This window comes from Esox lucius, chromosome 23 (genome assembly GCF_011004845.1).
Source record: "Esox lucius isolate fEsoLuc1 chromosome 23, fEsoLuc1.pri, whole genome shotgun sequence".
Taxonomy (NCBI): Eukaryota; Metazoa; Chordata; class Actinopteri; order Esociformes; family Esocidae; genus Esox; species Esox lucius.
The window spans coordinates 16,812,323-16,826,140 of NC_047591.1; the positions used below are offsets into that span (position 1 = coordinate 16,812,323).

Sequence of the window (13,818 nt, forward strand, 5' to 3'; positions counted from 1 at the left end):
GCATGGACAGTCACTATAGATTAGCAGACTACAGTTGTCCAGAACTCGCATATCCATGAGTTGGCCCTTTTCTAGAATGACCTGTTTTGCAAGGGCAAACCTGTCTCATTCCACATGTCACAACATGGAAAAACTAAATATCAACCACTGCAATTTGTCCGTGGTTTCCTGGTACTGTGTTTGGTAAATACAGAGCTTCGTTATTCTCTTGAGTGAAGATACAGCAGTGCAGAGAAAGGCGCCATCTTTCAGTATGGAAACGAGACCTTGTTTTGGTGGGAATATATTGCAGTGCTTCAATCCAAAAATACAGGAAGAGACATTTATTTAAGAAGACAGCTTTGTGGACTTGATTTAACAAGGAGAGTGAAGTCCTTGTGTCAGAACAGATGAGAGTGGAAGAGATCGGGCAACTCTAGGCTAATACAGTAAGACACTGGCTTATTTCATCATCAAGAAATGTTTCTCCTTTATCAGCGGGCCATAGACTAGGTGCCAATGGCGGATATTAGCTGATGGGTATTTGCTGAAGCGCGTTAAACACCGGTGTCATGGCTACAACAGTGCACATACACACACGAGCGCGCACGTAAGCAAACGCACACACACACACGCACATATGCAGACGCGCACACACACAAATTTACAAAGACAGGGAGCTCTACGTTCTGATCACTACTAAGCCGAAAGCATGAAATAACATGGTCATAAGAGTACTCTCCAAATGAACACGGATGCATTGCGTGTGTTGGCGTACATTATGGCTACCCACTTGCCTTGGCCTAGTGGCAGGCCCCTAAATCCTCTCAATGGAACTCAGGTGGATCATGACATTGATTATGACAGTGTAATATACTGCAGCTGGCAATTCTGTGAATTGAGTAACTAGTTTGCGGCCTTAAATGGTGACAGTGAACACAGTGAGAGCGGGAGAGGCAGGTCTGAATGGTTCGGGCGTGGGCGTGGATGAGAATGCTCATGGGCGTGATTATGTCACGGCATGATGTCATAGACGTGTGATAATCCACACTTCCCTGACAGAACACTGAAGTTGAAAGAAAAATGGAAGAACAACATGACACAAAGGAGACTTTCAGAGAGAGAGAGAGAGAGAGAGAGAGAAAGAGAGAGAGAGAGAGTGAGAGAGAGAGAGTGAGAGAGAGAGTGAGAGAGGAGAGATTAAGTAAAAAAATAGAAATAAAAGAAACGAAGCAACAAAACCGCAACCGTCAACCCACAAAACCGCTTTGAGAGTTCCATTTGAAGTGGTTTGCTTTGGAGTATTTAGATTGTGTTTGTGCTCTGCTTAATGGTCCCTGAACTTAGAGGAAATTCACAATGCACCTTAGCCAAGGCTCTTCAATCCAAGGAACCCTGATCGATTGTTCCGTCTGTCTTCTCGTCAATTTCTCTGCTTGCCTTTGATTAGGTGAAGTCACCGAAATTCACTTTAACTAGGTATTTTTACTGTCAATAATAGGGTGCTGTGGCTGGTTGGGCAACCATCACTTACCAGAGGGGACATGGGTCTTTGAGAGTAGTTTCCTGGACAAACTGAACCTTTCATCTGATAAATAGCTTTCCATTCACTCCTCTGGTGAAAACGACAAAGACAATTGCAGAGAGGCAATTTAATCTCTCTCTCTCTCTCTCTCTCTCTCTCTCTCTCTCCCTCCTTCTCTCTCTCCCTCCTTTTCTCTCTTCCTCTCCCTCTCCCTCCCGATGACTAATTAAATAACCCTGGGCCTCAGTGGTGGTTGAAGTGTGATTTATGTGATAGTTGGACCTGGCTTTTGTTCCACCAACGCTTTGTGTCCAACACCACAGGGGCTAGCTAGGTAGACTCGAGCATCAATCCAAGTTTAGCTTGGATGGCTTTTTTTCTTCTTCCTTGAACCACCATCCCACAGGAATGTATGGACACACTGCAGCGATTGTCCAGGGTGGACGGCTTAATTACTATTGACGCTCCACTGCCAGTCCGGGTAATTTGCAGAGCATCCCTTCGCTGTGACGGTAGTGGATTCTGATAAACAGAACAATGAGGAGTGGCCAAACAAAGACTTGGCGAGTCTTACTCTGTTTGAGCAGGAAAAATAATGCTGTTGTATACAGCGTGATCAAAATCCATAGCTTTTTCCTTGCGGGCTGGAATCACAAGAAGGCATGTGCGTTTCAGGTAAACGATTTCACATGGCTGACTCCCTGCAACTACTAAGAGTATGCAGTAGGTGAAGTCAAGGCATATGCCATGGCATCACAGAGCCAGACAGTGTTTCTATGTGCACTGACAGATATTAAAAGATAACATTATCATCATCCTGCCATCTCTAAGCCTCAGACCGTGGTTTTTCATTCTTTTCTACAGACACTGCTATGGACTATTTGACCAGTGTCCAGAAAGTAGGATCTTGCTCTGATTGATTTTAGCGATTGCCATCATGTTCCCACGGATTTATCTTGATACTAGGACAAACGTCGGCACTACGCCCCCTGAATGGAGAATTACCTCTCCTGGAGCTGAGATTGATTTGGTCTTAATATTGTGTTCCTTTCATGCTTAAAGCCTCCAAAAAAGATATAAAACTCAATTTGCAATGAAGATTAACCTCCGTTCTGTCTACCTGGACACTATTTAAAGATTTGAGGGATATTCTCTCCTTCCCACAACTCCTGATGACATCACGGAGTGGGAAAAAAACGAAAGCACTGAGCCAGGTTTGGCTGACGTTAATCAGGGACTCTCCAAAGGACTTACAACCACCTCAAGACGGAGGTTACTGGGACAGTTGTGTTGCCTCACCATAACACCACCAGCAGGAAAATGGGTTTATGCAAACGATCACTACCATCAACGGAAACCCACAGAGGCAGCCATCTTACCTGGGGACACAGGCCGAGGACTCCCCCTCTGGGGCCTCTGGGGCCGGGCAGCAGAACTGGTGCAGCACAGTCTGGTTCCTGGGAGAGAGAGAGAGCAGGGAGGTAAAAGAGAGCACTTTAGCAAGGACCGAGGCATAGGGACGGATTTGTTCAGAGTAGAATTACTAGAATGGGCATCGGCTATACTGAGGGTACCCATGAGGGCAGGCAAATGTGCTGCGCTCTGAGGGGCTTTTTCCTGTTCTAGTAATTCTTTTTCTACGGCCTTCTTTATTGGCCTACATGCAGTGAAACTGTAACTGAGTTGGATTTATACACTGCGGAAATGACCCTGTTTCAAAAAGCACTGTGATTCCAAAACCCCTCCACCGTCAAGAGTTTCTGGAGGTAAGGGCGTTAGAGCATCAACAAGGACCATGTGTGGGCGGGCTCGGCAGACAACCAATCCGAGTGGAGCAGGGGAATGGCCCTTTTACTTTCGCGCCTCAGAAAAAGAGTGGCTTCGAGTTCAGCTCCTAAACAGTAGGTTCTTTGTCAGATATTCTCGCCCTTCTTTCCACAATGTCAGTGGAACAGCTGCTCTCTCTTTACTTCAGGGCATTTCAGGGTCCCCGAGGTCCCCCGGGTGGCCCCCCAGGTAGGGCCACAGTGTCGCCGGACCTCCCGTCTCAGTTCCAAAGTCTTATGCTGCTATACTATTGTGGTGGGGGATTGGGTCAGTTCTCCTTCCCCACTAAGTTCTCCTTCTCCACTATAAATTGTTGTTGTTATGAGGAATGCATTTTCAGAATTTTCCCAGTCTCCTCCCGTTTTAAACTTTAGGAGGACATCAGGTCCTGGTCCACACCTGCAGAGTACCTGGTTTGGGGGGCCCGTTGCTGTCCCTGTCCTTGTCCATCTGGTCATACTTCTGACCTAGTCTAAATTTAAATAGACTCTGGATTCAGCCCACATGCATTTATTAATTATTCCAATTGGACGCTTAATATCTCATTCGGCACAGCCAGAAGAGGACTTAGTCACCACTCTGAGCCTGGGTCTTCTCTAGGTTTCTTCCTAAAATTCAGCCTTCTTAGGGAGTTTTTCCTAGCCACTGAAATTCAACACTACTGTTCTTTGCTCATTGGGGTTTAAGGCCGGGTGTTTCTGTAAAAGCACTTTGTGACAACTGCTGTTGTTGTCATTTGATTTAATTTGAATGATATAGCGGCATGGTCATATTCAGAAGACCGTGTTTGATTAAGCTCAGGGTGGCACATTATGTACATGGATGTACGCCATATATTGGATGTCAGACAGGGCCGCCTGGTCTCGTCGTGCTTTAGCAACTCCTTGTGGTAGGTTGGGTTACTGAGTTCATTCCCCCACAGTGTGCGTATCAGGCAAAACCTCATTTGGCAAAATATGCTTTGGAAGACCTGTTTCAAACAACGCCAGTGTCCTCTCTCACCGCCAAACGCTTCTCCCTGACCTTTCCCCTCTTATGCGCCCCCACACCTTCCTCCTCTTTATGTCTGAGTATAGAGTACATTGCCTACTCCTCTTTCCCCAGCCACATTCCACATTCTCCATCAACCGCACCCTCTCCCCATCGCCTCCTCCTGGAGAGCCACAGAGGCACGGTCTGATAAGCGGGGGGAGGAGTCACTCGATCACTCTCCCTGTCACGGGATCAATAGGAAGGGGGGGGCGAGAGATATAGAGAGACCATTTAGAATGCCTATCTCTCAATGTGGCCTCTACATGCAACCGCTTTCTTTCTTTCTTTATCTCTTTCTCTCTGTCTCTCCTGTCGTTTGTCTCCACTCCCACTCACCAACCATTCTGGAGTTCATTTAATTTCCCCACCCTCCTCTGCGGAAAGGTACCACAGATCTGGAGAAGTAGTTTCTCAAAGGACGCGACAGCCTTCGCTCAACGGCGGGTGGGGAGTTGTAACTACAGAAATATAATCACTGGAATACAAGTGCTAATTCTTTCTCAGTGTGGAGACATTAATCACGACAGGAGCTGATACCTGGCTGTCTTGTCTGACAGCTGCCTGGAGATGTCACCGGAGTCTATTGCTAACTGTTGGCTGCTAATCAGAGACAAACAAAATGAGAGCGAACCGAGAAAGATAGGGGTGATTCACGAGGCCCCTAAAAGAAACGCAAGACTATTCATCCATGCAGAATCTCTCCAAATCAGTCACACTCCTCGCTTGTGGACTCTCCTCTTCAGCTCACTGAATGTTTTCATTGGATTTAGATCAGGAGGAATAGAATGGCCATTACAAACGTTTGATTCTGTGGTCTGTTATCCATTTTAGATCTGGAGAAATATTTGGATCACGATCCTGCAGGAAGACCCAATGATGACCCTGTCTTGGCCTACTGGTAGAGGGAGCCATTGACTCAATGATGCCATGTATCCAAACTTGGTTCCCAGGGCCTTTAGATACCATAATTTATAGAAGGGAGTATTTTTTTATTCTCTACATGAACATCCCTCTTTTTATGACAAACCTATCTCTGGGGTTTGTGTCGAAATTCGTGACATTCAAAGTTTGCAAACTCTAGCCACTGATGTTAATTTCTTGATAAGAGTAGAGGTTTTCTTCAGGCAAGCCAAATCACAAGCGGGTGTTAAGGTGGCATCATATCCTAGTTTTGGGAACTTCTGTAATTCTCCATCTGTGATTCTAAAAAAATTAAATCCCCTCTGGGACCACCTACCTCACAGTGCAAGATGGGTAATTTTTCGTGCGAAGCCATTTTACTACAGACTAATTTAAGAAGGTGAACAACCTTTTGTCTAAATTTCAATTGCGTTCTCATGCCTTCCCCCTGTTTACAGAGGACTTGACTAAGGCAAAACAAAATGTATAACAATGGGAGGACACATCACTTCTATTAGATTTGGTTCATAAGAGCAAACATGTTCATAAGAGCCAAAATTCACAAAACACACCCCCACACACACCAACATCTTGGCACAGAAAATAAGAGCACAAATAATGCCTGCATTGCTGAATTAAGACCATACCTAATAATTATGAAAACCAAGAAAGAAGCTGTTCAAATTTCACACACACACACTAAAAGAAAAATCCTTCTTCAGTCTTCTTCTAGAAAGAGATTAACCATAACAAGAACCTCATAAAACAGCCATTTTTGGGGCTCTATTCAGACAGAGCCCCAGGAGAGCAAGACACCCAACTAAATAATGGGGAAACAAAAAGGGAGCTATTTGACGAACTGGAAGGAATCAACCAAACAACCAATCATGCTACATTGCTCTAAACAGAGAGTACACAGTGTCAGAATACTGGACAATTATGTGGATTCAGTGAGCATGCCTTCGCAGACCTGCATAAACTGGCTCCCAGAAGAAGACAGAGCATGAGTCCACAAAATGAGGTGGAAACAGAGACACTTCCCATCCTCCTGCCAAAGCAGTATAACCACATTAGAGACATATATTTCCCAAGGATCACACAGACCAACCAAGGATTTGAAATTAAATCAAACATTGATAAACTATCTGCCGGGCAAGATACTGCTTTGTGCAATCACAGCAGAAAGATTTGCGACTCACTGCCATGAGAAAAGGGCAACCAGTAGAGCAAAAGAACATTGTGAATATGATCAATATTCATGTCTTATTTAATTTACGCTCATAAGGTAATAATAAAAATGGCTTTGACCTTTTTAAACTTCTAGGGAATGTTTACTTAGAATTTCAGATTGTTTTTAATGTATATCTTTAAACTTTCATCCATTTTGGGTGAAATATAAAAGACCCGTTTTTTTTTTTTTACACTTTTATACAGGCTCTCAATTTTAGAAGAAAATACAAAACAATCAAACGTATCACTTTCCTAATACTCTTGGACCTCACTGTATTCATCCAGTGGTAAAAAGCCATAGAAATAGGGGACCTGCTGCCTAATTAACTCCCATTGTTAATGACTGCTTATTGTGTTCTTTTTAACGACCATGACACCACAGTGAGAGGTTTAATAGGTCATCCACATTAAAGGACACCACCAGAGACTGATTACAAGACACACATGGAGGTGGCGTTTACACAGATAACGGCAATTATTGGTTTATTATAATGGCAAACCACAACACAGCTGCCACAGAGTGTGTGAGAGAGCAGTTCGGGTTATGATTAATGTAGTCGGCCACTCTCATAGATCAGCCGTTTCGGGGGTGATATCATTTTTTCTCCCCATAACTAGATGAGTCACTGCACAAACTAGTTTTCACATAAATGTACTCTCATGCCACATCAACTATCCCACGCATTTGTCGGAAAAAAGAGCCACCACGGTCTCTCTGTGGGGGGCCGCGTGAAGAAATCTTCCCTTAGGCATGCATTGGAAGCAACACTTGTCCTAGACAGAGCTCCACGTGCAGCTGCATTTTATAGAAAGCATGCGTGCAACCACAAACTAGCTGAACTCTCACCCTGACAATAATAATTATAGACCAAGACCAACTGCACTAATTAGTTTATTCTATTCTATATTAAAATACCTCAACGTAACCCTCAATGTATTGACTGGTGTCATTCTGATCCCAGAGACATACACTCACTTAAAGGATTATTAGGAACACCATACTAATACTGTGTTTGACCCCCTTTCGCCTTCAGAACTGCCTTAATTCTACATGGCATTGATTCAACAAGGTGCTGAAAGCATTCTTTAGAAATGTTGGCCCATATTGATAGGATAGCATCTTGCAGTTGATGGAGATTTGTAGGATGCACATCCAGGGTACGAAGCTCCCGTTCCACCACATCCCAAAGATGCTCTATTGGGTTGAGATCTGGTGACTGTGGGGGCCATTTCAGTACAGTGAACTCATTGTCATGTTCAAGAAACCAATTTGAAATGATTCGAGCTTTGTGACATGGTGCATTATCCTGCTGGAAGTAGCCATCAGAGGATGGGTACATGGTGGTCATAAAGGGATGGACATGGTCAGAAACAATGCTCAGGTAGGCCGTGGCATTTAAACGATACCCAATTGGCACTAAGGGGCCTAAAGTGTGCCAAGAAAACATCCCCCACACCATTACACCACCACCACCACCCTGCACAGTGGTAACAAGGCATGATGGATCCATGTTCTCATTCTGTTTACGCCCAATTCTGACTCTACCATCTGAATGTCTCAACAGAAATCGAATGTCTCAATGAACTAAATATATAAAAGTTCAAAATCTTTATTGTACATTGTGTAGTTCATTGTGAACAAAATGAGGTAACAACGGTCAATGGAAACCAAAATCACCAACCGATTGAGGGCTGGATTTAACTCACACCGAAAATCATAGTAAATGATTGAAATCACAGTCTGTTCCAACTTGCTTGAATTTCATCACGGCAAATCATAATGTGACTTGGTAGTGCGTTACAGTCCCCCGTGCCTGTATGCACTCCCGACAATGTCTGGACATGCTCCTGAGGAGACGGTGGATGGTGTCCTGGGGATCTCCACCCAGACCTGGATCAGCTAATCAGCGAGCTCCTGGACAGTCTGTGGCGCTACTTGGCGGTTGTTGGATGCACCAATACGTGATGCCCCAGAGGTTCTCAATTGGATTCAGGTCTGGGGAACGTGAGGGCCAGTCAATGGCATCAATGTCTTTGTCATTCAGGAACTGCCTACACACCGGCCACATGAGACAGGGCATTGTCCTGCACCAGGAGGAGCCCAGGGCCCACTGCAACAGTGTAAAGTCTGGCGATGGTTCTGAGGATTTCATCCCGGTACCTAACAGCAGTCAGGGTACCGTTGGCTAGCATGTGGAGGTCTGTGTGACCATCCAAGGATATGCCTCCCCAGACCATCACTGACCCACCGCCAAACCGATCATGCTGGCAGATGTCACAGGCGGCATAACGTTCACCATGGCGTCTCCAGACTCATCTGTGAAGAGAACAGTGTGCCAATGGCAGGCCTGCTAATTCTGGTGTTCTCTAGCAAATGCCAATCAAGCTGCACGGTGCTGGGCTGTGAGCACAGGTCCCAATAGAGGACGTCGGGCCCTCATGCCACTCTCATGGAGTCTGTTTCTGCCATTTTGGTTAGAAACATGCACACCAGTAGCCCACTGGAGGTCATTTTGTAGGGCTCTGGCAGTGCTCCTCCTGTTCCTCCTTGTGTAACTGGAGGAACAAGCAGGTCCGTTCCAGATACCGGTCCTGCTGCTGGGTTTACGCCATTCTACAGCCCTGTCCAGCTCTCCTTGTGTAACGGCCCATCACCTGGTATCTCCATGATCTTGAGACTGTGCTGGAAGACACAGCAAACCTTCTTGTGAGAAGCTGGACTGTTTATGCAACCTAAATGGGCTGCAGGTACCGCCTCATTCTCCAAGTGGTGTTAAGGACACTAGCAAAATGCTAAACTAGAGAAGAATCAGTCAGGAAGGAGAAAGAGAGAGCAAGTGTCTGTGGCCACCATCTGCAAAACCATACCCTTTAGGGGGTTGTCTTGCAGTTGCCACTCATTTGCACCAAAACAGGTGACATTGATTCACAACTGCTTATGTTTCCTAACTGGAAAGACAGATAACCCTGAAGTTCAAATGACTTGGTGTTTTTCTGTGATAATTACTTGTATTTTCAATCATAAATTGTATCCCCCTAATTGACAGATTTTGGAAACAAATTCATCCTCATGGACTAACATAGCCTGTCTTGTGTGGAGAAGGGGGAAAGAAATGCACCACCTTTCATATCCACTCCATTTCTGTGCACACGTCTCAGTATGGATCTTTCTGTTTCTACCTCACCCTGTTTCTGACTCCCTGGGCCTGTCTCCCTACACCTCTCCCTCCCTGTCCATCTCTATTCTTCTAAACTCCATCTCTCTCATCCATTTCTTTCATAATGTGCTATGCCTGCAGTTTTTTAGACTGGTCTGCCCAATGTATTCTTGGATCAAACCAGAACATGCCAGGAACCCATTTTAGTAGCCCTTTAGTTTACCTGGGAACACAACGATGTATCTATACTCAGGAACGACAGACTTCCGATCGCTTTTGATATCCTGGGTCACAGCAGGAAGAGGTATCATAAGCACATGCTCAGAGCAGCAGTAGGGGAGTCAATTTATAAAGTTCTTCTGAATTCCAATAAAACATTTACATCTTTAGTTGCATCTTCGTTTAAGATGAAGAATGTGTGTTTACGCCCACAGATGCACACACACACACTGCATTGGGTAAAGACCCCAACGTACGTCTTCAATTGAGTTGCATGTCACGGGAGCGGGAGAACTTGTTTGCCATAACCAGTAATACTTCAAATGACATCTTTACCAACAAGTTGTATTGATTGGACGTGCACAGTGCTTTTGAGACGGCACTCTCCTGATCCTGCACCAATGTTTCGCACTTAGTTTGATGATACCCAGCAATCAATTTCCACGAGAACACTCCCCGCACGTCAGCTATAAGCTTTTAGTTCCACCGTGTTTCTTTGGTAAGTTAGCACTCTGTGTCATCCTTGCCCCTTCTATTAATTTCCCACCCAAATGTTTGTGTCGATCGTCCAGCTTTTTTCCCATAAGTCAATAGTCGACTTGAACCTGTTTGCACAACTTGCTTCAAAGTTGTCCACTTTGAAGCAAGGAAGAGTGAGAAGCAGCAAAAGAAAAAGTGACAGGCAGAAAGGGAAGAGCGTAAGACAGGAATCAAAGCTTATGATAATTGAGGGATTAGTGTTTCACAGTCCATTTATTTTGGCTAAAGAAAATAAAGTCAGATGAAATGGCATTATCTGACTTGTCTGAATTCTATTACAAGACTAACCTTGGAAAAAGCCAAAAGACAGTAACGAAAAATGGAGCCAAAATATTGAAAGCGTCCATTGTTGTGACTGTGTTCCCAACAGATGACAGAACGACAGAATGTGTTCAATAGAATTAATTTTTTATTCATTCAAGGCTGCGGCTGCATGTCAAGGAACAGTGAACAAACAGTGCTTTCACAACAATGCTAAGAAAAGGCTGTATAAAAAGGATTTAATGGGTTAATCCACCCACAACGAAACAAGCATATGAACCACATTCTTATATAATGCAAAGAGGTGAAAACGAGAACTTTTTCTTGCCTTTCGTAGACAAGCTACAGGTGTCGTTGAAATGAATTAAAACTCAATTGGACTACAACATTTACAACATCTCTTGGGACAGGCTGGCTGGCATCTGCCATTCAAACAACATTTTGGACTGACAGTAGAATCAATTCATCTCCAATTGAATTACAGATCGCATTCATGACGACATATTATCGTGTCAGGGACTGTTTGCGTCTGACTGCTATATTTATACACCATCTTGATGACTCAGTTACGTTATGACACGTTTTGAAGGACTATACTCTCACTGACCTCGGTCCAGTGGCCACAATTGGACACTTGTTGATTCATACCTTAGTGGCTGGGTAGATAGAAAACATATCCACATTCAATGATTCCACAAGCAAAATCCCTTAAACCTCACAAATAACTTGGAACAACCTTAAAATCATACTATTTTCAACAAATTTCAATCTTGGTAGAGGTCTCACATCTGGCTCAGCTTTGTGAATCAGGTTTCTATGGCAACGTCCAAGTGGTTTTTCAGTTATACAGAAAGGACACTATTTTGGAGGCACACTGTGTACTTTCAAGGAATGTAAACTCAATATATAATTTGTCATAACGACGTGGATGGAAAGATAATGTTCTACACATGTGCAAGTAATTGCCATAAAACGTTTATGAAATCGAATAGAGAGTTATCCCCTCTCATGTGCAAAACTGTATAGCTAGGAAGCACTGTACACAAATTCCTGATTTCACTGACAATCAAATACATTTTCTATAGCCCTTTTTGCATCAGCAGTTGTCACAAAGTGCTTTTTACAAAACACTTAGAAGGAAATGGTTATTTCACCCAGTGAAAGAACATAGGCTTTCACAAAATGTACAGAAGTTTCTTTATTTGAATTTCTGGGAGTGGATTACCCCTTTAATATGACGTTAAGGCAATTACAAAGTGCGAACAAGCAGCAGTCTACATATTATTTATGTTGACATCACCACAATTTCCAGTAGTGTTTGCCGACACCAAAAGGCACTTTGATCAATAATATATTGCTATCGTTTGGCTAGGGCTATAAAAACAGCATATCACTGTGTTTAACCCAGCCAGAGCTTTCTCAGAAGCATAATGTGACACTTAAACCCACTGGCAGGGCTACTGGCCAAAAATGAGCACATGTACACACTCTTGCAAGGACAGTCGGATGTGTTGTGAGTGTGCGTCTGGAGTCAGAGACTCAGCGCTTAGGTGAAAAGGACACATAAAGCCTACCTGCCTATCCATCCAGTGGATTAATAGGAAAAAACAGCCTTGAACCAGAGATCTCTGTGGGAGGAGCAACCAACAAGGCCTCCTGATGCGCACACACACACACACACACACACATGTATTACACACACACACACACACACCAAATTAATAAAGTAAGCCTCCTTGAAAGGTTGGCATCAGCAGGGACTCCAGGGCACTCCCTGATGGCTAAGCTGTGCACACGTGGAGGAGAGAAGGAATAAAAACCGAGTGGGAAAGAGACGGGAGGAAAGAGAGTGGATGAGGGGGCTGCACAATCCCTGACATTGCGTGGCAGAAAGCTACTGCATCATTATCTTCCATAACTGAGTGAAACTATTTTAAATCACCCCTTGTACCTGAACAGTTTTTTCTTTTGTTCTGTTAGTCTTTGTGTCTGTATGGGTTTGTATGTGTGTCTGTGTGTGTGTGTGTGTGTGTGTGTGTGTGTGTGTGTGTGTGTGTGTGTGTGTGTGGGGGGGGGGGGTAGAAAGAGACAGATGTAGAAAGTTGGGGGAGAAAGACTCAAAAAGAAATAAAAGACAGAAAGAAAGGTAGAAAGAGGGTCCAGAAAGACAAATACTTTTTTCTTTATCATACTCGTAACTATTTTTACATCACTGTATATAGCCTATAACATAACATTAAAAATGGCTTTACCCTTTTCAAAATGTCTGCGTAACGTCTTCTTAAAATATGTTCATTTTTGCGGGTTTTTCCACTTTAATTATTTATAACAGTAAACTATTGTTTCCAATGCCCTTTAAATTTAAATTGAAAATGTACAGACGGGTAGAAAGACAGCAGAGCTAGAGAGACAGAGGGAGCAAGTGAATGAGAAACAGAGAGGTAGGTAGGATTAGGGTGGAGAAAGAACTAGAAAAAGCTAGAGAAAGACAGTGAGAGAGAGAGGTAAAAAGAGAGAGAAAGACACACAGAGAAAGATATAAAAGGAAGGTAGAAATAGATACAGAGAGACAGAGGTACAATGAGAGAGTCCGAGACAAAAACAGGAAGCAATTTAAGCACAGAGGGAGAGAAATGCTGCATTGTCTCACATACTCATGCCACGCTGCTAAAGATGAGGGGTTGTTCAGGGGTTTTCATATTCCTGCTCAAACATTGGCATCTGCTGCATTCAGTGCTACTGTGCAGTTCTATCAACATTACCCATCATGCAGCGGTTATCTGCTGTGCCAACGAGTGAAAAGCTGGCGGTGGGTCAATTTCTGGGGTACTTCCTGGGGTATTTCTCGAAAATCAACGCTTTGTTCTCAAATGTCACTAGAGCGTATTGTCGACGAGCTGATTCATTTCGGGGGTCTGTGATATGAGGGAATGCACAATGCTTCGTAATTGTGTTCGTTGCTCTGCTGTTTCCGGTTGTTCGTCTGTCGTCGTTTCTTCAATGAACGGCAGCAGATAAAACCACGGGATCGGTCGTCCAGCAGTCTGACTGCGTGAGAACCCGTCAGTTTCCCGAGAAGTGAAACACACCACAAGCCGAGGTACGCAGGCGTGCACACACCCACACGCTGGCCCGCAAATTGGGCCG

At 44.1% G+C, this 13,818-nt stretch overlaps 1 protein-coding gene across 4 annotated transcripts in view; it reads right to left on the reverse strand.

Annotated features, from left to right (window-relative positions):
- Positions 1-13,818, reverse strand: part of iqsec3a (IQ motif and Sec7 domain ArfGEF 3a) — a 104,507-nt gene that overhangs the window by 74,549 nt on the left and 16,140 nt on the right. For all 4 annotated transcript variants that reach the window (XR_003777857.2, XR_003777858.2, XM_029117028.2 and 1 more), the window contains exon 2: positions 2,884-2,961. Coding sequence is in view for 2 of the 4 variants with exons in the window: in XM_029117028.2 (XP_028972861.2) it covers positions 2,884-2,961 (78 nt within the window). In the remaining 2 variants the exon portion in view is untranslated. The remainder of the gene's footprint in view (positions 1-2,883; positions 2,962-13,818) is intronic.